Source organism: Vicugna pacos, chromosome 9 (genome assembly GCF_048564905.1).
Source record: "Vicugna pacos chromosome 9, VicPac4, whole genome shotgun sequence".
NCBI lineage: Eukaryota > Metazoa > Chordata > Mammalia > Artiodactyla > Camelidae > Vicugna > Vicugna pacos.
The window spans coordinates 63,252,039-63,276,048 of NC_132995.1; the positions used below are offsets into that span (position 1 = coordinate 63,252,039).

Below are 24,010 nucleotides of genomic sequence, written 5' to 3' on the forward strand. Positions count from 1 at the left end.
GATTCCAGCCCCGATCCTGGCCCCTGACCCCTGTGTGATTTTCTGTATGAGAGGCTGGCTCAGGTGTCCTTTGAAATCACTCTGTGATGTTTGACTTCTGTTACAACCCCCAAAAAGGCAATATCCTACTTCCCAAATTTTCCCTTGGAAGTTTGAAGCCATTTCAACATTAGGAGAGTAGGACACAGGTTGGCCTGTGGTTCCTTTCTCTGTTCAAAGGATGCTACAAATTAGTGGACATCTGAAAACAGATGAGAAGAACTTTAAAAAACAAATGAGATTTCAAGTTAAAATGCAAGATTGATGCACTAGAAAAATAAGTTAAAATTAGGTAACATTTCCTTGGGATAGAAAGGTATGAACCCAGCATTCAGTAAAGATTGTAAACTACCAAGATAATATATGAAGTTGGGGTTGAGGAGACAGATAGACTTTAATTCACATTAAATCACAGAATCAAATACTCGCCCATAAAAAAGAATAAAATAATGCCATTGGCTGCAACATGGATGAACCTGGAGATGGTCATTCTAAGTGAAGGAAGCCGGAAAGAGAAAGAAAAACACCCACATGATATCACTTATACGTGGAAACTTTTTTAAAAAATGAACTTATTTACAAAACAGAAACAGACTCCCATACAAAACAAACTTATGTTTACTGGGTGTTGGTAGGGGGTAAGAAGGGATAAATTGGGAGGTTGAAATTTGCAGATACTAACTACTATATATAAAATACATAAACAGAAAGTTTATACTGTATATAGCACAGGGAATTATATTCAATGTCTTGTAGTAACCTATAACAAACAAGAATATGAAAGCAAATATATATGTACCTGTGTGACTGAAACATTATGCTGTATACCAGGAACTGACAACACATGGTAAACTGACTGGACTTAAATAAAAAAAAATTCACAGCGTCAGAGGCCTACATGTCTCTAAGTTGGGGAGCCGGGAGAGAGTGTCACCAGAGACCAGCAGAGCTCGGGCCCTGTGGCAGATGCTCCTCAGACACTCCTGGAGGGCTCCAGGCTGGGTCTATTAGATAGTTAGGTAAGTGGGGGCACTGGGCAGATGGGTAGAGGAGAGGCAGGACGGTCCGAAAGATGGCGTTATGCCCGCCTCCTGCACAAAGGGACTTTACTTCTAAATGAGCTCCAGCAAGAAACCCATTAGAACCCGACAGCTGCAACTGCTCACTAGCAAGAAGGACTTAGCGAAACGTGACCTAATACTCACTGTAATATAATTCACACTGCGGTTTAGGACCATCACCCCCCTCGCTGCCCTCGCCTTGGGTTTTCCTGTGTACACCATCGGTAAGGACATGCGCAAAGGGGTCAAACATGACTAAGCATTCCAGGGGCAAGAGCCCAGAATCAAGAGACCACCTCTGGGCGAGGGTATAAGAGAAAGGACAAAACAAAGACCACTGCAACTCCCCCTTAGATCAGCCCGCCCCCCATTGTGGGAGCTGTACTTTTCTTTTTCTAAATAAATCCTCTAAACACTTTCACTACACAGTACCTGCCTGTAATCTTGTCTTTCAGGTAAGACAAAGACTGGGATCTTTCCTCCTTACCTTTTGGGGAAACAGGTACAGGCTCAGGATGTGGCTCAGGATGCAGCTCAGGGTCAGGCAGATGCCCTTGTCACTTTGTCCACAGGGAGGTGAAGGCCACCATGCACACACAAACGTGCTGCCCCTCTGACTAGTCGTTTTTCATAACACATTAAGGAGCTGTCATTGCGAGTTTTCTACATCTTGAACTTGGAACAGAAACATGACTAGATTCCACTGAGAAATGGCTTTTTAAAAATAATGTTAAACAGCATAAGAACATTTAAACTACTTAGAACAGATACTGTTCTGTGAGCATTCATGCATCCAGCCATTCCTTTTTGATAAGACAGTCATTGAGATGCTGTCATCTGGCAGACACCGTGAGTAAGACAGTCCTGGGTAGCAAGTGCTGGCCATCAGCTGGGAAATACAGGGAGAGATTTTTAAAATATAAAACAAGTTTTAAGTGTTGAAACACTGAGAGGCAGTGAGAGAGAGGGACGTTGAATGTAGGAGAAACAGGAGATATGTGGTAGGACAAGGAACTTTGGAGACAAGAGCAAAGGTGGCCCCACCAGAAGGAAGAGGACAGTCGTGCAGAAGGAGGAGCAGGGCTGGCCCAGCAGACACAGATGCAGATGATCACACAGCAGGTGCAGCGGGTCTGGGAAGGGCAAGAGGGGGCAGTGGGGACCAGGGAGAGTGGAGAGTGGGCTCATGGGGGTCACTGCAGCCAGTGGCTGCCTGGCTGAGATTCAGTGCCAGTGTTGCCGCATCTTCTGAATTTCCACGTGCTCTCTCTTGACTGTACAGTGTTGACAAGTCCTCATATTTTACAGAACGCTGTGTAGTACATCAAAACGTACTGTGTCCAACAACCAGTCCAGCAGGCCTGCCTCTAGTGTGACTCTGGGCTGCATTCCATACTTCCCTCCAGCTGCACTGCAGACCTTCTGAACGCTCAAGTACGGTAACAGAAATTCTACGTGATCTAGCCTCAGAGCAAAGTACTATAATTTAGAAATAAATACAAAAAGTAGAATTAAAAGGTGTCCTACGTCTTGTTATTTTTTTTACAGACTTGTCCATGTAATCATAGATATCCAGGATCAAAGAACATTTTTTAATCTGAAAATAAGAAATTAAAAGTAACCAAGGAGAACTTACTGTGAAATTGTATACTAGACAAAAATTTTTTACTTGTTTATATTATTTTGAATAAGGAAAGGCAGACAAACTCGGGCTGAAAATATTTAGAGAAGGAACCAAGTTCAAGATAAAAAAAATATGGAAAATAAGAAACAAGAAGAAAAATTCCACATTAAAATCAATGTATTTTTGTGAAACCATTTGATCCTCTGAAAACTTTAGCTATGTCAACGCAAAATTAGTCTAATAACAAAAACGAAAGGATATAAGTTAATGAAAATCAGGGCTGAGAAAGAAACCTAAAAATCAGTCAAACAATTTCTAAAACTGGGGAAACATTTCTCTCAGGTGACGGCTAATTAATGTTACAATTAAACACAACAAACAGAAAAAACACAAAATATCAAAAGATGTGTTAAAGAGCTAAAGATCTTGAATAAAGTAATAAGAGCATCTTAAAGAAAAAATAACAAAAGGACACGGTTCTGGAATTTTCTGGAAATTTTTTCAAAACCTCAAAGCAGGAATACTTTACATAAATCATCACACACTACAGATGAGTGTGGCCTGATGCCCTAACCCGCAAAGGACAACACAAGTGAGGATGAGTATAAATCACTGTCACTTATGAACTAAAGCCAAACGTCAGCGATAATATCTTAGAGGCCAGAATGTGCTGTTTCAGTGTCAAGGCCTCTGTGCTCAGAGGGGGGAGCATTTGAGAAACAGAGAGAAGACAGAGGGAGCAGGAGTGGGAGAGGGAGGAGGAAGCTGTGCGGAAAGGTACCATCTGGGGTCTACGGAAGCTCTGTGTCTTACCTGAAAGTTTTCCAGAAGTCTCATCCAGCAAGCCTCACAAAAATACATTTGCCACATGACCCAAGACATACATGGATACATTATTAAGGGAAATGAAAGTTTCATCAAGGAAGATTTACCTTAACGACTTATGTTCCACTCTGATTTTTTTAAATTCTATTCTTTAAAAAAAAAAAAATGCTAATCTCCATCCGTTACTTTGGTTGTCTCAACTGGGGGCGATTTTGCCTCTCAGAGATATTTGGCAAAGTCTATGAGCACTTTGGATGGTCACAAGGATGGGCAGAGCTACCGGTATCTAGGGGATGAGGGCTTGGAGATGCTGCTAACCACTCACCGTGCAGAGGACAGCCCCCCATAACCAAGAATTATGCCGTCTGAACTGTCAGCAGTGTTGACATGAAGAAACTAGACTGATACTGGGTCAAAAGCTGCAACTGGAAAAACACTGCCCTGCAAATTCTAGGCGGCAGGAAGGAGTCACGAGCACCCACAACCCTGGCCACCAGCCAGCAGGGAGGGCTGACTGCAGGGAGGACTGGGAAACTGTCTTGCTCTGGGGGCTATCGCTGCAGGCACAAGGCAGCAGATCGGGACAAGAGCCTGAGAGCTGGGCAGAGACCGTGATGCGTGGCCTGGCAGCCTGGCCCTCCAGGAAACAGGGTATGGACTGGGGTAACTCTGGTTGTCAGACAGCAGGCCTCCTCGGAGTCCCCCGAGCACTGTTCCAGGCCAGGCAGCACTGACCTGCACCAGGACAGTAATTGATCAGGAGCTGCTGACATGGCTACATGGGATGAACTGAATGTATTTTTTAAAACGGATCCCCCAAGGGGCAAGTCTGGGATCGCTGTTTGGCGAGGCTCTAACACCACCGTGTATCAGGGTCCTGTTTAGCTGCCCACTTGGGCTGGGGGAGCTGGGTCAGGCAGGTGCTGGAAGACCCCGTGTCCAAAAAGCACCAGCAGCCGGGCACCGGTCCTCAGCCACTGTGACAGTCAGTCTGGAGGCCGCCTTCCAGCACCTGGCCACTGCGATGGCCCTGGAACAGAGGCGGAGCAACCCCATCACACCAAAGATGAAGAGCCGGGCTGGGCTGGCCAAGCGTCTGAGGGCCCTGCTGGGAACTGCCCTGGCTCTGAGGAGGAAGAAAAAAAAAACATTTAAAAAACAAACAAAACAAAACAAAACAAAATTATCCACATGACTGAAAAGGGTGTACAGAAATTTCTAACAAGTCACTGCCAAAATTAGTCTAACAAGTCCCAGAAACTGGTACCCTCTGTTTTTATTACCCTCACAGGGAGAACAATATTTGAATATGTAGGCACTTAATAACTGTCACACACATCGATGTGGGTGATGGGATTAAGCATAGCGACAGCTCCAGTGCCACAGTTTACCTGTCATTCAAGGGGTCCCAGAGATACTCATGGCATCAAATTGGCAAAACACATAGGCAGACGCATGATTTGCTCTTTAAAGTTCTAAAAAAATAGTGACAATAATCAAGGAGATGGACCAGCTTTAAGAGACCCTTTAACATCTCAGCCAGTCCAGTCTGATACAGAAGCAGTCTTCCAAAAACAGTGTGCTTTAGCTTTTTATGCTATGTTGAGTTTTACAAACATATTTGTTGATTATTCTAATCAATTTTTGTATTTATTTGCTACATGGTAAGAAGCTCAAGATCTACAATTACTTCTACTGTGCCTATTTAAAAAAAGAAAGTGTTGACTGCCACTACCTCATCATTAAATAATTGATCCAGGAATTGGATAAATTTGAGGCAAGCATGGTCACCGTTTTACACAGGGAGTTTCATTTGTTACTGTGGGTGACAGCAGGGCCGCCCTGACTTCAGTTCTTGTTGGCGCAACAAAGAATTGAGACATAACAGTAGGAAAGTACTGGCAGGGTTTACTTGGGAAAGAAACACACTTCAAGAGACAAGCGGGCCAAGCCGAGGGAGGCAATGACCCCGAAAGCAGAGGATTTTAGCTTTTTAAGCTTTGCTTTTGCCAGCAGAGACACGTCATCTTGATTGACAGCCGAGACTTAAGGGTACCTGAATTGCTCATATTTTTCCCAGAATTTTCTTTGTTATAAGGAAATTAATATATGAATGTTTCACAGTGGTAGGATCATCTGAGAACAAGGAATCCTAGGCTTTGTGCATGCTCCGCCAGGGGACTGTAGCTCCTTCTCAGCAGTCACTCGTTTACCGGCGTTTACCTGCATTGAATGGAGCAGAATCTCTTTTGGGTTCTCCCCAGATACTGTTTTCCTGGGTCTCACCACTTATGTCTGACTAACTACCTAACAAATGGACAGGGATTCATCACAAGTATTCATTCATCAGGTGGAAACATGCACAGCCAACAAACAATTAACAAGAGGTAAAGGTGGAAAACTGCAAGGTATGCCTGTGATCCCATAAAACTAGCATAAGATGAAACTGTGGAGCGCAGGTGCCTGGGGTACTGGAGAAACAGGTCCATGTGCCTTGCTGGGGGCACCAGCAAGTAAATTACTCTCTGCAGAGTAACAAAATAATCTACTCTCAAAGCATAAACCCATTCTTACTCTTTGCCTTCCAGGGTCTGCTTGGGGATCTACAAAATAAAGGAAACAAAACCAGAGGAAGACATCAGCTTAAGCCAAAGTGTTGTCAAGAAAGTCAAAACATTAGAAAATTCCACGTGCCCAATATGTGAGACTGACTAGGCAAATTACACTTTACCTACAGGAAGGAATGCTACATAGCCAGTAAATATTTAATAGTGTGTGCACATGTGGACAGCCAATAGGTACAGATTTTTAAGTGAAATGTTAGGAGCAAAGAAGAACTTAAGGATGTATACACACAGCTACCCAAGAAGTAGGCATGAATAAAAATCAAATGAATATTAGAAGTAACCCCATAATATTAAATATAACTTGCTTATTAACTATTCACTGAGCACCCGCTATGTTTAAGCTGCTTTTCCAGGTGTGGTAAAAACATTTGTAACACCACTGAACAAGAAGAGACAGAAACCCCTGCCTTCTAGGTATTTACGTCCTATGGGGAGAGATGATGAAGAAAAACACAAGCAAAGTAACAGTAAGACAGTATCTATGTGTATCACACGCAGGAGGTGCATAACTCTTTAGTGTATGCTCTGTGACTTTTAGGTATACGCACTCTTATGGAATCACCACCTAGATCAAGACAGAAAACATTTCGAGCACTGCACAGTGCTCTTCAAAGAGGAACCCCCCAACACACAAGCTCACCATTCAGCTGACCTCTGTCACTTTGGATTCATTTCGCCTGTTGACATTCAGGAAAATGGAATGCTGTAGTAGGTACTTTGTTGTTTCTAAACCCTCAGTCCACAGTGTGTTTGAGAATGATCCACACTGTGTGCAGCAATACCTTTTTATTTTTATTGTAGTGTACTCATTGCAGTATTCCATCATATGAATGGTGGAATTATAATAACCCATCACAGTTTATCTGTCCATTGTCCCATTGATAGACATTTGGAAAATTGCCAGTCCTTGGTTCTTTCAAATAAAGCTTCTTCAAACATTATTGTACACATTTTTTGGAAAACATAAGTACACATCCCTGTTGGTATATAACATGGAGTGGGGTTCCAGGGGCACGGGGTAAATGTAGGTTTAGTTCTAGCAGATAAGGCTGGTTTCCAAAGGACTATCTCACCAGCACTGAAGGACAGTTCCAGTTACTCCAAGATTCAAGAACTATTGTTGGTCCTTTTAATTTTACCCTATGTAGGTATGTAATAGGATCTGTGTCTGTACCTTCTCCAGTATCTGGTGATGTTGAGCACCTTCCCAGATGCTTTTGACCATTTGGATATTCTCCTTTGGGAAATGCCCATTCAAGACTTGGCCCTTTTTTCATTGTTCTATTTTTACATATATCATTTTTGGAAAAAAGGTCTTTGCTGTTTTGCTGTATTTTCTCCCATCTGAACCTTGCCTGAGTAACAGAACCCCAAATTAGCAACTATTTTTGGTAGCACGGTTTGGGAACTCCTGAGTTCCTAGAAACTTACTCTTAAGCAGACCCCTCTACAGTGTGACTTAATATTACTTCTAGAGGATGCAGTGACTGGTGTCTGGTGACTGGAGAATTCTCGTGTTCCAATGCTCATGGAAGGATGTGATGGAAGACATTTCCACTTACTGAAGTATGGGGGATAAATGCTTGCTTATACATGATTTAATTTAAACTCTATGCTAACTTGAATAGCCTGCTTTGTGGTCTATCAAACATGCATTTTACACTTGCTTTAACCATTAAAGAACAGATGCACTGAAAAATGAAAACAGAGTAACTGTGGTTCAGGCGCTCAAAATGGAGCCAGGTGGCCATTGTAGATGTGATTTCAGACACGTTCCTAAATCACTGAGAACATGAATTTTCCGAACTTAGAAGACTCAAGGGCAAGACAAGCAGTTCTCAAAACGGTATCCACCAGCTGCAACCTTATGGTCTCAAGGTTTCCTTTGTAACTAGGCAATCATTTCGGACTCAAAACAATTCTTGCCTAACAAGCACACTTACTTGTTGCCAGCTCCAATTTGAATTCTTGACAAACAATTTATGTAAGTTTGTGGCATTTGCCTTCAGAAGCCTCCCTCATTTTGTAGTCCAGATAAACACCATTTATGTGCCTCTTGAATCTGTGTCTTCCAGGGTAGAGTCTTCAATTTAGTTTAGTCTTTTCCATTCTTATAGGTGGATTTATATATAATTTCCAGCAACAGGAGGGAAATAATGGCCCCAAGACCCCACAGAGACTTAGGACTTGGATACCTCACCATGGCAAGAAGAACTGAAAAATTTCTTAAGTTAAAAAGAAAAAAGGCCATTTACAAGAGAGTCAAGACAGACCGGCATCACCCTTCTCATTGGCAATGCTGAATTCTAGAAGCCGTCAGAATGCTCAAGGTCTTCTTCCTACAAGTCCATACCTAACCAAACTAGCAAGACATTTTCAGATGTGAAAGGACTAAAAACATTTATCTCATGGGTACTAAGAAAATGAGAGAGTAAACCAAGGAAGAAGCTTCTGAATGATAGTTGTGCATCAGCCTGGAGAGGGCACTTAGATGGCATCTAACGTAAGAATGGAAATAGATCCTAGAATATTGAAGATGTGATAAAGCCTACCTAGCAATTTGAAGAAGAGAAGAATCCTGCTCTCTCCACAGGGGATTCCTACCACTCTAGGCCCTACTCACTAAGCTCTACACAAACATGATCTCCTAATAATGAAGGAGGGGTGAATGGAGGCTCAGAGAGAGCCTCCCTTCTACAGAGAGCTCACTAAGGCTCCCTGCTCTAAGGGTGTCAGAAAATAGGACAAAGAAGTCTCAAAACACCTCACTACCAGACAGGATCCCCATGCACCAGCCACTGCCAGCATCACCTCTCAGTTCTCTGAAAGCAGCAGGGTCACTTGGATATTTCAGGTGGCCAGGAGGGAAAAAGATAAGACACAGCAGGTGTGATCAAGGCTTTATTGGTGATGAGACAGGGCTGGGCAGGGACCACGCTGCACACCAGGCCAATACTGGTCTTCACGGCAGTGCTGGGAGCTCAGGCCTGAGCTCTACAGGCCAGGGGTCTGGTCAGACACAGCCATAGAAAGGAAGGACAGTCTGGCTGGCTTTCAAGCAGAAAAGAAACGTCAGGAGGTGACTTCATGGAAGGAGTGTGGAGTGCCGTAGAGCTATAAAGATCCTGAATGAATGGGAAGTGGGAAAGGCATAGGGGCTAAATAAAGCCTGAGTGGGGACAAGTGGAAAGAAAGGAGACACGAGACACCTGGTGGTGGGGGTGCAGGGAGGTCCAGCTGTTCTCCAGGGCCCTGGCACCACAAGCACAGCGCTGGCTCCGCACTCCGGCTCCTGCCTTCCGGGGCACTACTTGTTGCCCCACACGGCACTCTTCGTGTACAAAGGGCCTGGGAGGAAGCGGCTGGACTTCATGTAGGCAGAAATCTTCTTCAGGCCCTGAGGGTGGGAAGAAGAAGGTCAGACGAAGGTCAGCTGCCCCACTGGGGCTGAAGCAGCTCTACTCAAGTTCGGGATGTGGTACAGCCCTTCCTTGTGGGGTCAGATGTTCAGCAAAAGACAATCCTCCTGGGGTCCCAAGTTTTGGTAAGTTACCTCTTCAATTTCCTGTAACCGATGTGATCATCTTAACAAGACTTACCCCAAAAGGAGAGTGTGCTGTGCTACATGCTGCACACCCACTAGATATAATGATATCCAGGCAGCCCTCATTCCACGGCACCTCACTTTATTGTGAGTCACACATATTGTGTATTTTACAACTTGAAGCTTTCTGTCAACCGTGCATCAAGCAAGTTAACCAACACCATTCTTCCAACCGTGTTTGTTCACTTCGTGCCTCTGGTAATTTTCCCAATATTTCCCCCTTTTCATTATAATTGTATTTATTACAGTGATTTGTGATCAGTGACCTTTGATGTTACTATGGCAAAAAGAGTAAGCTCAATGAAGGCTCAGAGGACGGTCAACATTTTTAGTAACAAAGTATTTTTAAATTAAGGTATGTACATTGTTGGGTTTTTTTTAACATAATTTACTGGACATTTTATAGACTACAGTAGAGTGCAAACATAACTTGTACATGCCCTGGGAACCCAAAAAAGGCATGTGACTTGCTTCACTGCCATATTCACTTTATTGTGGGCGTCTACAACCAAACCCTCAGTGTGCCTGAGGGTTTAGAACCTCCACATGACTAACCTACAAGACAGATTCTAGTATCTCTTGACCAAAACTGAGGTACACAGGGTTAAGCACCTTCCTCATGCTAATGCAACTAGTAAGAACACAGCCTGTCTCTCCTCCAATCCGCTGCTCCTTCTGCTGCACTCCCCTCCCCATCTGAGCACAGGAGGACTTAGCCTTCCCACTTTGCACTAGAATTCCGCTTTTTCACAGGCAGGCTGCTAGTTTTGCCCGCAGAGGGACTCCTAGCACAACAAAGGGGCTCAGAAAGTGCCTGAGCAGCATGCAGAACAGACCAGATCTCACCCTGCGACTCAGGAAAACCTGGATGAAAGGCAGTGGGAGGCTTTGAAGCAGCAAGGCCAGGCCAGGCTCTAGTTATTCCACTTAAAGGGCAGAGTCCAACTGCCTGGCCTGGTCCCTGAACCCAGTCTCACTGGGCCAAAAACCTATCACATCTCCAGTCCTGCTGCAGCCAACACGGCAGGATGACACTCAGGTGTATCTGTGCACCATCTTCCCAAGACAGAGAATGTCCAACATGTTCCAAGGATTCAAATATCCTGAGGCTGCCTATACCCAACAGCCCAGAGCCCAACAGGCCACACATTGCTGCCCACATTCTGTCTCCATTCTCCCTGCCAGGTAGTTATCTCATCTCTTGCAAAATTCTCAAGGCCAATAAGCCTGGAGCAAAACCAGAGCTGAAGAGAAGTAGCTGAGAAACCACATTTCATAATAGGAAGTGGGGATGGGAAACAAATTGTAGGCTGAAAAACCTATTGGACTAATGCCCCAAATCCCCAGTTCTGTGATAAACAGGCTTTGTTGCTCTCCAATTAGTTGAATGAGGATGACCGACGATGAGCTGTGAGGTGAGGTCAGGCTGTGCTCCTCCAGCACCAAGATGGTACCACACACACCACACAGCTCAGTATTCCTGTAGTTCTCCAACTGCTCTGAGCCCCAGAGGGTGGGTGCCAGGCCTCTGTTACGTCTGCATCCCCCTATGCCTGACACAGTGCCTCACGAAGAGGGGAAATCAGATCATAAATGTGACTTAAAATAAATGTACTATCCCATTTCCCAGACAGAGTCTTGGAAGGAAGAAGGGAAGGGAGACAGGGAGGGAGGGAAGTGCCCACCATAACAGATGTCAAAATAAAATCTTTTCACAGAACACCTACATACATACTCAAATCCCAGCACTAACTACAGTCCTGGGAATCTCAGTACAATCCCAGACAGGATCCCATTGCTGCAGAGCCCGCTTGAGATGGGGAGAAAATATTCTGTTTTTGGTACTTAATGTCAATCCTACTGTGTCTCAACTCTACTAATGCGAGCTACAAACAAATTCCTGAAGGTTCTCCTTCATCCGCACAGTCCATATGGAACCCAGACAAGGAAAAGAACTGAGTCTTTTCTTTTCAGTACAGGAAGAGACAGCCACTGACTGCTAACCACAGACACAAGGTGCTATGCTTGGGACCCCTGTAAAATCTCTGTTGGTTCTGTGACCTTCAGCAATTACTTGTAAGTAACTTTTAGCTTAATTCCTTATCTGTAAAATGGAGGTAATAGTTCTTCTATGATGGAGGAATGTTATAAAGATTAAATCTGATACAATACGTGCAAATTCCTGAGTACACATTCTGATGCAGCAGTCCTCAATGAATGCTAGGTATTCTTCATCTTATCTCCACAAATAGGAAAGCATCAGGGAGGAGAGAGAAGACAAGAGATATAAATATTAGAAGGATCAGGGGAATCACCTCAAAGCGGCTCATGAAGTCTTTCAGGTTTGGGAATTCATCCAGGCACTTGGGCTCAAATATGCGGTGCAGGTCAAGGACGTCATAAGCCAAGAAATCCACAAAGTTGAGCTGCAGGAAGGCAAAGGAGGTATGGGCACCAAACTCTGAAACTGGGACAAATGACAGCTCATCATCCCTCAAAGCTGTCCCCCTTACCTTGTCTCCTGCAAACCAAGTCCTCTTTCCCAGAAACTCTGAGAAGAGCTTCATCTTTTCAGGGATCTCCTTCAAGTACACAGGCTTCAGTTTCTCCTGAGGCAGAAACCAGCTGTCACCAGCCTCAGACACAGACTCCCTGGGCAGAGAGCAGGCCTCCCAGGGCTGTGCCTGATCCCAGATGCCAGGTGAGCAGCCATGTCCCCTGATGGCACCTGGGTCAGTGCCCAGGCTCCAATTTAACCCATCTGTGCTCACTAGACTCCTACTGGGAACCACCACCCATCTGTGATGGATGATGGGAAGGCAAAGGGCAAAACCACACTATCCCTGAACCTGTCACCACTCATCTCCAAACACCACCCATGGGTCAGAGCAGCAGTGCTAGGAGACCTGACAGAGCTTGGGACTCAGACCTCAGGCAACACTAAATAGAATCAGAAAAGAAGTTGAACGGTCCAGTACTGAGAGACAGAAATGGTATGGACACCTGAGTGGTTTTTGGGCAGCTGAGGAGAATCTGAGAGGCTAAAAAGGAGGGAGAGGGAAAAAAATCTGATCCCGAGATGTCTACTGGGCAAATGTGTTCCTGCCTGAGTTGCCAAGGAGGAGGCACTGATCTAACAAGATAAACATCCTGTCTAGGTACTGAATTTCCACCCTGGGGAGTCTGGACTGTATCCCAACATTGGTGGGAACTGACAGAATTTCCACTTCATGCACAGTGGGGTTATGAGGCTCACTCTGGGGACACTATAGGGACTGAACTGGTGGATTAGTAGCTCCAAGAGTTTAAATTACAAAGGGATCAGTGTAGAAAGAACCAAGAATCCAGTCTCCTTTCAAACTCTGTTCAGCCCAAACCAGTAGGAGGGGACTCACAAAGTCAGAGCTGTAGCAGACTCTGGCCAAGTCATTAGAGGTGTCCATAGCCTGGTTCTCCAAAACGTCCACACGAATCTTCTCCTCCTCTGTCTCCCCACCTGTGTCCATACAACAGAGGCTCACATTCAGCATCACACTCCAGCAAAGCCCAGGGTGTGGTCACTTGTTCCCCTGTCCCCGCCCCCAGTCCCACTCACACATGTTGTGCCTGCGAGCAATGTAGCGAAGGATGGCGTTGCTCTGGGTGAGCCTGTGAGCCCCATCAATTAGATACGGTAGCTGCAAGAACAACAGGGCAGGTTGGTTGGACCACCAGGCTCCCCTGCACCCCGTCTCTTGAGCAAAGGCAGAGATGAAGTCTGGCACTCACAGGCCCTGGCCCATGGGAGGTACTAAATAATATACTGTACTATCACTGAATGAGCTGGGACATAGAGCATCCTGGAAAGGCAGTGAGAGAACTAGGGAGCTGAGAGGTGGAGCAGAAGGCACCTGATCCTGAAACCTCTAAGCTGGGAAAGGAAAAGGAGGAGAGACACCATCCACTTTCCCCCACAGCACCCGCATGCCCTGCACCTACATTGGGGAAGTCCAGGCCCAGCTTGAACTTTTCACTCAGCCACTGGCTTCTGTCATAGTCAGGAGCTGTGGTAAAGAAGGTGCAATAAACCAAACCTCCCAAGAGAAAAATACTCCTTCCTGTGAGGTCCTCCCAAGGAGTCAAGAGGCCCGACCCCCTGAACAGATGGCTTTGGAATCTGAACACTAAGTCTCACATTCCAGCTCAGGGAGGAAAGCACACTTAAGAGGCTCTGGAACCTAAATGAGTAAGGCTTGCAAAGGGTTTGTGCAAGCAGTAAGGGGAATCTGTGCCAACGGCTGATACAGGGGCCCAGCAGTAGACTCTCATGTCCTGCCTTGGCGGCCAGCTGCAGCCTCAAATGGTTCCAGAAGAGGCAGGCCCCTGCTCCAGCTGGTGGAGTTTGACAGAGGCAAGGAAACGGCCAGGACAGGGGTTGCTTGGCATCAGACAGGCATGACTTGAGCGGAAGTCAGAACAGGATGAGGATGTCATTACCGTCTCCCATCGTGTAAGTCTTCTCCTCATAGTTTGAGTCTGTGTACTCCAGGAGCAGGCGGATGGCATGAGCCAGCTAGAATAGATGGCCTTAACAGACGTCAGGTGTTAGGTGCTGATAACCTGACTTTCTCTGCTCCAAGTTACCCCCCAACACCATAACCCCCTCTCTGCCCGGCCCCTCCTACACGCCCACCTGAGAAGGAGGGGTGGAGGGAAGGGGCTCTGCTGCAACAAGCCGGGGAGAAAAAGATTCTGGGTGAACCGGTCCCCAGCTGCGCAGCATTTCCCCGCCCTCACGCCCGCCTCCATCCCATCCGCCCCGGTGGACCCCTCGATTACCCCGCGGATGTCCCAGTAACCGAGGGTCATGGCCATGGTCAGCGTCGGTAGATTCGGGGCTGGGGGGGTGGGTCCTCCTTGGCAAGGCTGGGCTGGAAGTTCATCCGGGTGCCTGGGTCAGGCCTGGGTGTGGCCTGAGACCACGCCCCGTCGCCTCTCTCCGCTTCGCCCCGCCCCCAACTACTACCCAGCCCTCCTGAGACCGAGGGCACCCGGGGCTCCTGGGGCTGGCGTCTGCGCCATGGGGCAGGCAAAGTAGACCATTTCCACCTCCAGCCGCGAGGACTCCCGAGCCGAGCTCGGCGCCGGGTCGCTGAGGGCCGCCTGGTTCCCGCCCCCAGTCAGATCTGGACTAAATCGGGGAAGGTAGCAGTGCGCTCGCGAAACAAGCCTGAATCTTAGCAAAAGCAAGACTCCTCCCCCTCCCCGTCCCTGTCAGGCACCGCTCAGCTTCGCCCCTGGGCTGCCGAGTTCCCGCGGGCTCTGGGAGGCTCTTACTGCGAAGTACAGGCCAAAGTGGTGCTCCTCAAATCGAGAGATGAAATCAGACCCTGTCACAGGAAGATCAGGCCTCCCAGGCATCCTAACGCTCCCCCGCCCCTTGCTTTATAATCCATGACAGCAGCAAGTGTTCCAAAACAGACTATCACTGGGATAGGAAGAATCACTCAGGGGAAGAGGCAGAAAAGGAAATATGGTCTCAGTGTTTTTTTTCAGGGACTGTGGAGGACCTAGCCCTCAGTCATGTGGCTAAAAGTGATAATGATCCAATATAAATTAATCAAGTGGTTTATGGCCTTAAGAGTGACTCTATTAACATAACCAGGCCCAGCAAAGAAGATATCTTGGAGCAGTCCAGAGATATCTCGAAAGCCAACTAAATGTCCCTCACATTGACTGGCTCAGTGACCTGGAGTGTGGTGGTCTCGGGGTGAATGTGACTAAGGGGGAAGAGCTGTCTTCTGAGGGGTGAGGTGCCTCTCCTACAGTAGGGGGTGGCCAGCCAGGAGTCTGGAGGACCGCCCTCAGGACCACAGTCAGAGTGGGTCCAGGAGACTCTCAGCCGCCCAGGTCCACGAATTCTAGCCCCGATCCTGGCTCCTGTCCCAAGTGTGGTTTTGTGGAGAGGGTGGCTCAGGTGGTCTTTGATGACACTCTGTGATCTGTGACCTGTGTTACAACCTCCACAAGAATAATGTTCTACTTGTCAGCTTTCTGTTTTGAAGGTTGAAGACTATTTCAAAATTAGGAGAATAGGACTTAGGTTGGCCTGTGTCTCCTTTTCTTTTGTTTAAAGGATATTACGAGGAAATGGATATATGAAAGAGATGAAATGAACTGTAAAAAACAAATGGGTTTTACAAGTTAGAATGCAAGGTTGGTACACTACAGAAAAATAAGTTTAAGGTTAACTAATACTTTATAAGGATAGAAAGGTATAAACACAGTATTCAATAAAGGTTTCAGACCTCAAGATGTAGTATGGAGTGGGGATTGAGGAGGACAGGTAGACTATCTAATGCCTATGAAATCACAGAGTCAGAGGTCTGCACATCTCTGCTAAGTTGGGGAGCTGGGAGAGTGTGTCACCAGAGACCAGCAAAGCTCCTTCCCTGTGTCAGACACTCCCCAAATATTCAGATCTTGCCAGTCGTCGGGGCTTGAGGTCTGGATCCAGGCTCAGGATGCAGCTCGAGGTCAGGCGGATTCCCTTGTCAGTGTCCACAGGGAGGTGATGGTGGCCATGCACACACAAAAGTGCTGCCCCTCTTAAAAGTTCTAATTTTCATAATAAAGGAGTTATTCTAAGATTTATACATCCTGAGCTTGGAAGAAAAACATGACCAGATTCCACTGAGAAAACGTCTTTCTTAAACTAACATTAAACAGAATAATAATATTTTAAATGAGTAGAACAGATATTGTTACGTTAGCATTCACCCATCCATTCTTTTTTTGGGGGAAAAAAAAAAAAGCTGAGATCCTGTCATATAGAAGGAACGAAGAATAAGAAAATCCTGGGTCTTTTGCACCACAAAGGAAATCGCAAACAAAATGAAAATACAACCTACACAATGGGAGAAAATATTTGCAAACAATGTGACAGACAAGGGCTTAATTTCCAAAATATACAAACAGTTCATACAACTCAACAACAACAACAAAAATCCCATTCAAAAATGGGCAGAAGACCTAAACAGACATTTCTCCAATGAGGATATACAGGTGGCCAGCAGGCACATAAAAACATGCTCAACATTGCTAATTATTAGAGAAATGCAAGTCAAAACTACAGTGAAGTATCAACTCACACTAGTCAAAACAGCCATTATCAAAAATAATAAAGCTGGAGAGGGTGTGGAGAAAAGGGAACCCTCCTACTCTGTTGGTGGGACTGTAAATTACTGCAGCCACTATCTAGAACAGTAAGGAAGTTCCTTAGAAAACTAAAAATAGAGTTACTATATGATCCACCAATCCCACTCCTGGGCATATATCCAGAGAATATCCTAATTCAAAAGATACATGCACTTCAATGTTCATAGCAGCACTTTTTACAATAGCCAAGACATGGAAGCAACCTAAGTGTCCATCAACAGACGACTGGATAAAGAAGATAAGGTATATATAATGGAATATTATTCAGCTATAAAAAAGAAGGAAATAATGTCATTTGCAGCAACATGGATGGACCTAGAGATTATTATACTAAGCGAAATAAGTCAGAGAAAGACAAATATTCATATGATATCACTTACATGTGGAATCTTAAAAAATAATACAAATGAACTTACAAGACAGAAACAGACTCATAGACATAGAAAACAATGGGATGATTACTAAAGGGAAAGTGGGGGAGGGATAAATTAAGAATTTGTGATTAACAGATACATACCAATAGGTATAAAATAGATAAACAACAAGAACCCACTGCATAATACAGGGTCCTATATTCAATATCTTGTAATAACATATAATGGAAAAGAATGTGACAAAGAATATATACATATACATGTATATATAACTGAATCACTTTGCTGTACACCTGAAATTAACACAACATTGTAAACCAACTATACGTCAATAAAAATTTTTTTAAAAATAAAAAAGTAAAGTGTGTTTCTTGTAGATATCATAGAGTTTAATCATTTTTAATGCATTCAGCCAATCTCTGTCCTTTGATTGGAGAGTTTAATTCATTTACACTTAAATAAATTATTAATGAGAGACTTACTTCTATCATTTTGCTATTTGTCTTCTATTTACCTTATAATTTTTTCTGCCTCATTTCCTACATTACTGTCTTTTGTGTGTAGCTGATTTTTTGCTACGAAACTTGTTCTTTACCTTCTCATTTTTATTTGTGTATATTCTATAGCTATTTTTCTTTGTAGTTACCATTGGGGATTACATTTAACATCCAATAATTATAACACTAATTTGAATTGATATCAACTTAATTTGAATAGCATTCGAATCCTTTGCTCTTATACATCTCTGTCCCTTTTGTTTGATTATTGATGTCACAAAATTGCATCTTTATGCATGTGTGTCCAAAGCCATAGACTAATAATTTTTAAATGAACTAGTCCCTTAAATTATGTAGAAAAAAAAAGAGAATTAAACAAAGTTACTATAGTACTAGCTTTTATCATTATCCATGTATTTACCTTTACTAGAAGTCTTTATTTCTTCACTTGGCTTCATATAACTCTCCAGTGTCCTTCACTGCAACCTGAAAGACTCCTTTTAACATTTCTTGCAGGGAAGGTCTAGTGTTAACAAACTCTCTCAGCTTTCATTTATCTGGGAATAATTAATTTCTTATTTTCTACCTAATAGTTGAAGGACAGTTTTGTCAGATACAGGATTCTTGGTTGATAGGTTTTTCTTTCCTTTATCACTTTGAATATATCAACCCACTGGCTTCCAAGGTGTCTAAGAGAAATCTGATGATAATCTGTTTGGAGCTCTCTTCCATGTGACGAGTTCCTTCTTTCTTGCTGCTTTTAAGATATTCTCTTTGTCTTTCAATAGTTTGATTATAATGTGTTTTGGTGTGAGTCTCTTTGAATTTATCCTAACTACTGTTTGATGAGTTTCTTGAATGTTTATATTCATGTATTTCATCAAATTTGGTAAGCTTTCAGCCATTATTTCTTCAAAACTCTTTCTGTCCCTTTTTCTTGTCTCCTTCTGGAACTCACACAATGTGTATGTTGGTCTACTCAGTGGTGTCCCACAGGTCCCATAGGTTCTGTCCACTTTTCTTCTATCTTTTTTCTTTCTGTTTCTCAGACTCAATAATTTCAATTATCCTGTCTTCAGATTCCCTGACTCTTTCTTCTTCACTCTTGAATCTTCCTTTGAATCCTTCCAGTGAATTTTTCATTTCAGTTATTGTACTTTTCAGCTCCAAGACTTATTTTTGGTTCATTTTGATGTTTTCTATATCTTTCTTGACATTTTAATTTTGTTCATACATTGTTTTCTTAACTTTGGCCACATCTTCTTTTAGCTCTCTGCTCTGGGCTGGAAGGAGCAGCTGACTTTCTGTAGGCAGAGATTCTTCTTTAGGTCCTGAGTGCGGGGAAGAGCCTGACTCACAATCTGGAACCCATTAGAGCACAGGCACTGAAGGCAAGACACTGCCCAGGGAGACAAGTGACAGCTGTGCTCTGTGGAGTGAGTTAACAGTAACAAAGAAGACTGCATCTGTGAACTGAATCTGGGCTTTTCTCCCAACCTCTTTGCAACAAAAAGAGGAAACTGAGGTTAAGTAACTTTTTCATGCTCAGATGACTAGGAAAGACTGGATGCAGCCTGGCTCTTCTCTCCCCAATGACTATGCTCTTTCCATTGTGCTCCTCTCAATGCCCCTAACCACTCCCATCCCTCAGGAAGCCTTGTCATTCACTCCAACTTAACAATATTCTTCTGTTTTGGAAGGAGGCTCACAGCTCCTCAACAGCTGCAAAGGAGGGAACCTAGAAGAACAAAGGGGCTCAGAACACGCCTGTGCAACTTGCAAGAGAAGCTGAATGACTCAGCAAAACCTGGATTAAGGTGGATGAGGGAGGTGGATCAGCAAAGCTGGGCTGGGCCACGCTCTAATTATTCCTGTTAGAGGAGAGAGAGAAACTCTTTAGCCTGGTTTTGGGACTGTCTCAAATTTCCCAGCTTGTCCCTATCACTTTGTCTCCTGGTCTCTGAGGCGGGGTGGCACTCAGGTGCGCAAAGTGAGTACCGCCTCAAGGATTAGTAATTCCCCCAGAACCTGCAGGGATTACTGTGACCTCACCTTCTAACACTAAAACTTTCACATCACTTTCTCCCACACTGACCTTGATGGAGTTAACAATCCTCCCAGCTTCAACCCTCCTCCACCCACCTTCCAAGAAGAACCTTCTGGCTTGGAAGAAAGGACCTAAATACCCGCTGGGCTTCCCTCTGCAGAGACTGACCCAAGAACATGTTCCCTTAGTCTTCTCTGCTCCCTTGTCCCTGAGGGGCCATCGTTGACAGGATGGAAGTGTCCACTGGCCTGAGCTGAGGTTGGAGCACAGAATTCTTCCTGGACAGCTCCCTTCCAGTGGCTGAGAGGGTGGCTCCAGCCACTCCTGCCCACCTGGCCTGCCAGGTGCTCTGAGACCTGGGAAATGCAGAGCCTCTAGCTGGAACCATTTGGGGAAGAAGTGAAGTCTGTTCCTACCTCTCAACTCCAGGGATCTGAAAAACCAAGCTCTGGAAGCTCTTCAAAGACAAATGAGGGGATAGAAACAAGAGCTTGGTTGGTGTTGGGGAGAAGGTTCTCTAAAATCTAAAAGGATTTAGGTGAAAAGTGCCCGGTGAGCTGTACAGATCCAATCTCTACCCTCAAGAAGCCTCTGGTTCAGAACTGCCCTGTGCAATATGGGGTCCACCAGCCACATGTGGCAACTGGGAGCTTGAAGTGTGGCTACTGCAACTGAGGAACTCAAATCTTAATTTTATTTAATTTTAATTGGTTTAATTTTAAAAGCTGATACTCAGTTCAGTCATTGGAAAACTTATAGGTATATTTGGGATGGTTTGGGTATGTGACTTAATTTTTTCAACTGTAAATGTTTTGAAATCTACATATAGGTTAAGTATTTCCAGTGAAAATTTAGGATCTGAATTGAGACATGCTCTAAGTATAAAATATACATCAGATTTCAAAGACTTAGTAGGGACAAAAGAACTTGTAAAATATCTCATTAATCATTTTAAGTTGATTTACACATTGAAATTATATTTGGGATATATTGGGTTAAATAAAATATATTATTAAAGTTACTTTTTTTCTCTTTTTAAGGACAACTAGAACACTTAAAATTAGACTGGTAGCTCGCATCATTACAAACTTTCTTCACTCTAGAATAGGTTATCTCCCTCCCCATAAACCCATTGTAAGTTGAAAACGCACTTAATACACCTAGCCTACCTTAAATGTGCTCAGAGCACTTACATTAGCCTACATTTGGGCAAAATCATCTAATACAAAGTCTATTTTATAATAAAATGTTGAATATGTCATGTAATTTAATGAGTGTTGTACTGAAAGTGAAAAACAGAATGGTTGTCCTGCACAGAATAATGGTAAATGCACGGGTTGTTTAGCCCTGAGGTGGGGTGGCTGGCTGGGAGCTGCCCAGCATCACCCAGAAGGTATCATACCATGTGTCACTAGCCCAGGAAGAGATCCAAATTCAAAATTCCAAGCACAGTTTCCACTGAATACATTTGGCTTTTGCACCATCATAAAGTCTAATCATCATTAAATCAGGACCATCTGTATTTCCAATGGCTGGCACTGGTCGGGAGCAGAAGGAACGCCACAAAGAAGGGCCACCTGGGATGGAAGTGTCTGGAGGACAGTCTGAACATGCACAGGATGCAGGAGGGAAAGGTCAGGGAAGCCTAAGGGAGTGAAGCTTGAGCAGGACCTTGGAAGGTACACTCGGATGTGGGTGTCATCACTCTGGACAGAGGGAGGAAGGACACAGAAACAGGAAGCAACAGACACTTTCCAGGCACAGCATGGGGGTGAGGGTTATTGTCAGAGAAGAGGCAAGTGTCTTCAGCTCACCCTACGTGGCAGCCACAGCCCATGATCACAGAGGTGGTTGAGGACAGCAGAGTCAGCGCAGGTGCTGGGAGGGGGCACCCTCCACACGTAGGCCTCCTTCCATTTGAGGACGTGTTTGCACTGCTTTCCTTGGGCTCCAAAACCCAGAGAGATGACTGGGTCCTGTAGTCCATCTATACATTTCAACATGCGCTTAATGATCTGAGCTCTACCCTATGTCTAAAGGGAGCGCAGGGATCTTGGCGTCTGAGATAAAGTCCCAAAACTTGCCTTAGTCAACATGGCGATGTACCTTCTTATTGTTGTTGACAATGAGGAGGGGGAGCGAGGGTGAAGTCCACTTCTCAGGTGTGGAGTTTGAAATGAGCCCAGGAAAGTCCACTGATGGAGCCTTCCTGGATGGCTGGCAAGCTCGGCTAAAGTGCTTTCAGAGGCAACCTGGGGTGCGGGTCGGGGGCTGTCCCAAAGAATTGCCAGCAGCCTCACAGAAGGGGCAGCAACTGAGCCAAGTGGGAATGCAGAGGTGTTGTGGAGACTCCCAGGAATAACGGAGTTGGGGAGGGAACAGGACTCATAAAGTGAACATGCTTGGAGTCCTGGCAACCCCGTTTTAACTCTGGGCTATTGGGCCCTGGGAAAATATGGATCACATTCCTTATGGAGCATAAAAAAAGGACATGGTGAGAAGTACCCATTTTATTGATTCCAAGATGTACCTTTTACCCCCCATATTGTAACTTCTCTAAAATTAGGATGTCTTACAGTCAACAGCACGTTGTCGTTTACATGGTTGTGCTTTGTAAATTTCTTATTTGTCCATAAAATAACAATGCATCTCACAACTGATGAAATGGAGTCTGCATGGTTTTTTAGTCCATTCTGACTTTTTTGTTATCATCTGTTTCCCAGAGCAGATGGGTGTAATCTGTTAATATTTTGTTATACAAAGTGTGTGGAAGGTCTAAAATGACACTCTAGCGCAGTCACAGAATGCCACTGGTTCCTTTATTGAACCAAAGGCCAAGGGCCACAGAAGTGTGGGGAACATCTATCCAAGGTGACAGTGGGCTGTGTCGCAGGGTTTTAGGACGTGGACCATCAGTGGGGCAATTCTACCTCGCCCCTTGCCCATACCAGGTGGAGGTTGGTTAATCAGTGCCTTCAGGCTGAACAAAGTAGATTTTCTTCACCTGGAAAATAAGGATTATAATACCCATCCCATCTCACAAGGTGACTATGAGGATCAAGTGTAAGTGATCTGCAAACTTGAAAGGGTTATAGCCAATTACAGTATAAAGAAAGAAAGATACTTGTCATTTAAATGGTTTAGACTAAGAACAAGAAGATGGAAACTGTCTTACAAAGACACAGGCAATCCCTGGTCCTCTAATTCAGGCACACACCCTGGCTGTGTTGCTTAACTTCTATGTTAAAAGATCAGACTTTCCTCAAGCTCTATTGACTTAAAAGCAGTAATTCTCAACCTTATCTGCACATAAGAATCAACTGAAGAACTTTTAAAACAATACTGGGCCCCATCACAGACAAATGAAATAAAAATTCCCAAATGTGGTAGCATCCGTAGTTTTAAAAGCTCCCTGGGTGAATCTCTCATGGGCTGGGGTTGAACAGCTGCCTCACAGAACATGCTGTCTCCTTTTCAGAAACACAGAACATCCGCATTCCAGGATTTTGTCCGAAGACGTCAAGTCTGAACTCTCTGCCACTTGATAATTATCAAACACTCCGCTGTGAGAAATAATATTCTGTATATTATTTCAGCAGTTCATTCTTCCCTTTAGATACTTTAGGCTGTAACGTTGGATTAAAATGGACTTTCAAGAAAGTGAATCTTGGGGGAGGGTGTAGCTCAGTGGTAGAGTGTGTGCCTATCATGCACAAGGTCCTGGGTTCAATCCCCAGTACCTCCACTAAATAAATAAACCTAATTACCCACCCACCCACCCCAAAAAAACAACAGAAAGTGAGTCTTTAGGTGAGACTTTAGGTAAAATAGACATAATAAAATTCATCATCTGAGCCGAGACCACACTTTGGAGACCCTTCATAGGATGGCTTTTAGCAGAACAGAGCTTTGCTATTTTGACATCTGCCTGCTGTTATGGGGGCCTCCAGGGGAAATCCCCTTTTATGAGACAGGAGACCCTCTGACATCACCACGAGACAGTGTTCCTGCTGAGGGAGCAGAAGGGGTTAACAGCCCATGGATATGATTTATTCTTACAAAGGTCCTCAAAGACCTGTGTGTCCTTTCCCGGATTGCTTATTTTAGGTCTTAGG

At 44.5% G+C, this 24,010-nt stretch overlaps 1 protein-coding gene and 1 non-coding gene across 4 annotated transcripts; one reads left to right on the top strand and one right to left on the bottom strand.

Moving 5' to 3' along the window:
- Positions 1–9,064: 9,064 nt before the first annotated feature.
- Positions 9,065–14,708, bottom strand: LOC102526650 (glutathione S-transferase Mu 4). Of its 3 annotated transcripts, XM_006197417.4 has the most exons (8): positions 14,599–14,708; positions 14,257–14,332; positions 13,759–13,823; positions 13,376–13,457; positions 13,176–13,276; positions 12,294–12,389; positions 12,096–12,206; positions 9,065–9,573 (listed from the first exon to the last, which is right to left on the bottom strand). In XM_006197417.4, exons 1-8 carry the CDS (start codon positions 14,632–14,634, stop codon positions 9,484–9,486), a joined length of 657 nt encoding a protein of 218 aa, XP_006197479.1. In that variant the 5' UTR covers positions 14,635–14,708; the 3' UTR covers positions 9,065–9,483. The 3 variants fall into 3 exon arrangements, with proteins under 3 accessions (XP_006197479.1, XP_015099751.2, XP_072824179.1); XM_015244265.3 differs by lacking the exon at positions 13,759–13,823 and having other exon boundaries at positions 14,257–14,346; positions 14,599–14,687; XM_072968078.1 differs by lacking the exon at positions 13,759–13,823 and having other exon boundaries at positions 14,599–14,633.
- Positions 14,709–23,567: 8,859 nt separating this feature from the next.
- On the top strand, positions 23,568–23,640 carry TRNAD-AUC (transfer RNA aspartic acid (anticodon AUC)). Its single transcript has one exon. It is a non-coding gene; the product is annotated as a tRNA-Asp (tRNA).
- Positions 23,641–24,010: the final 370 nt, after the last annotated feature.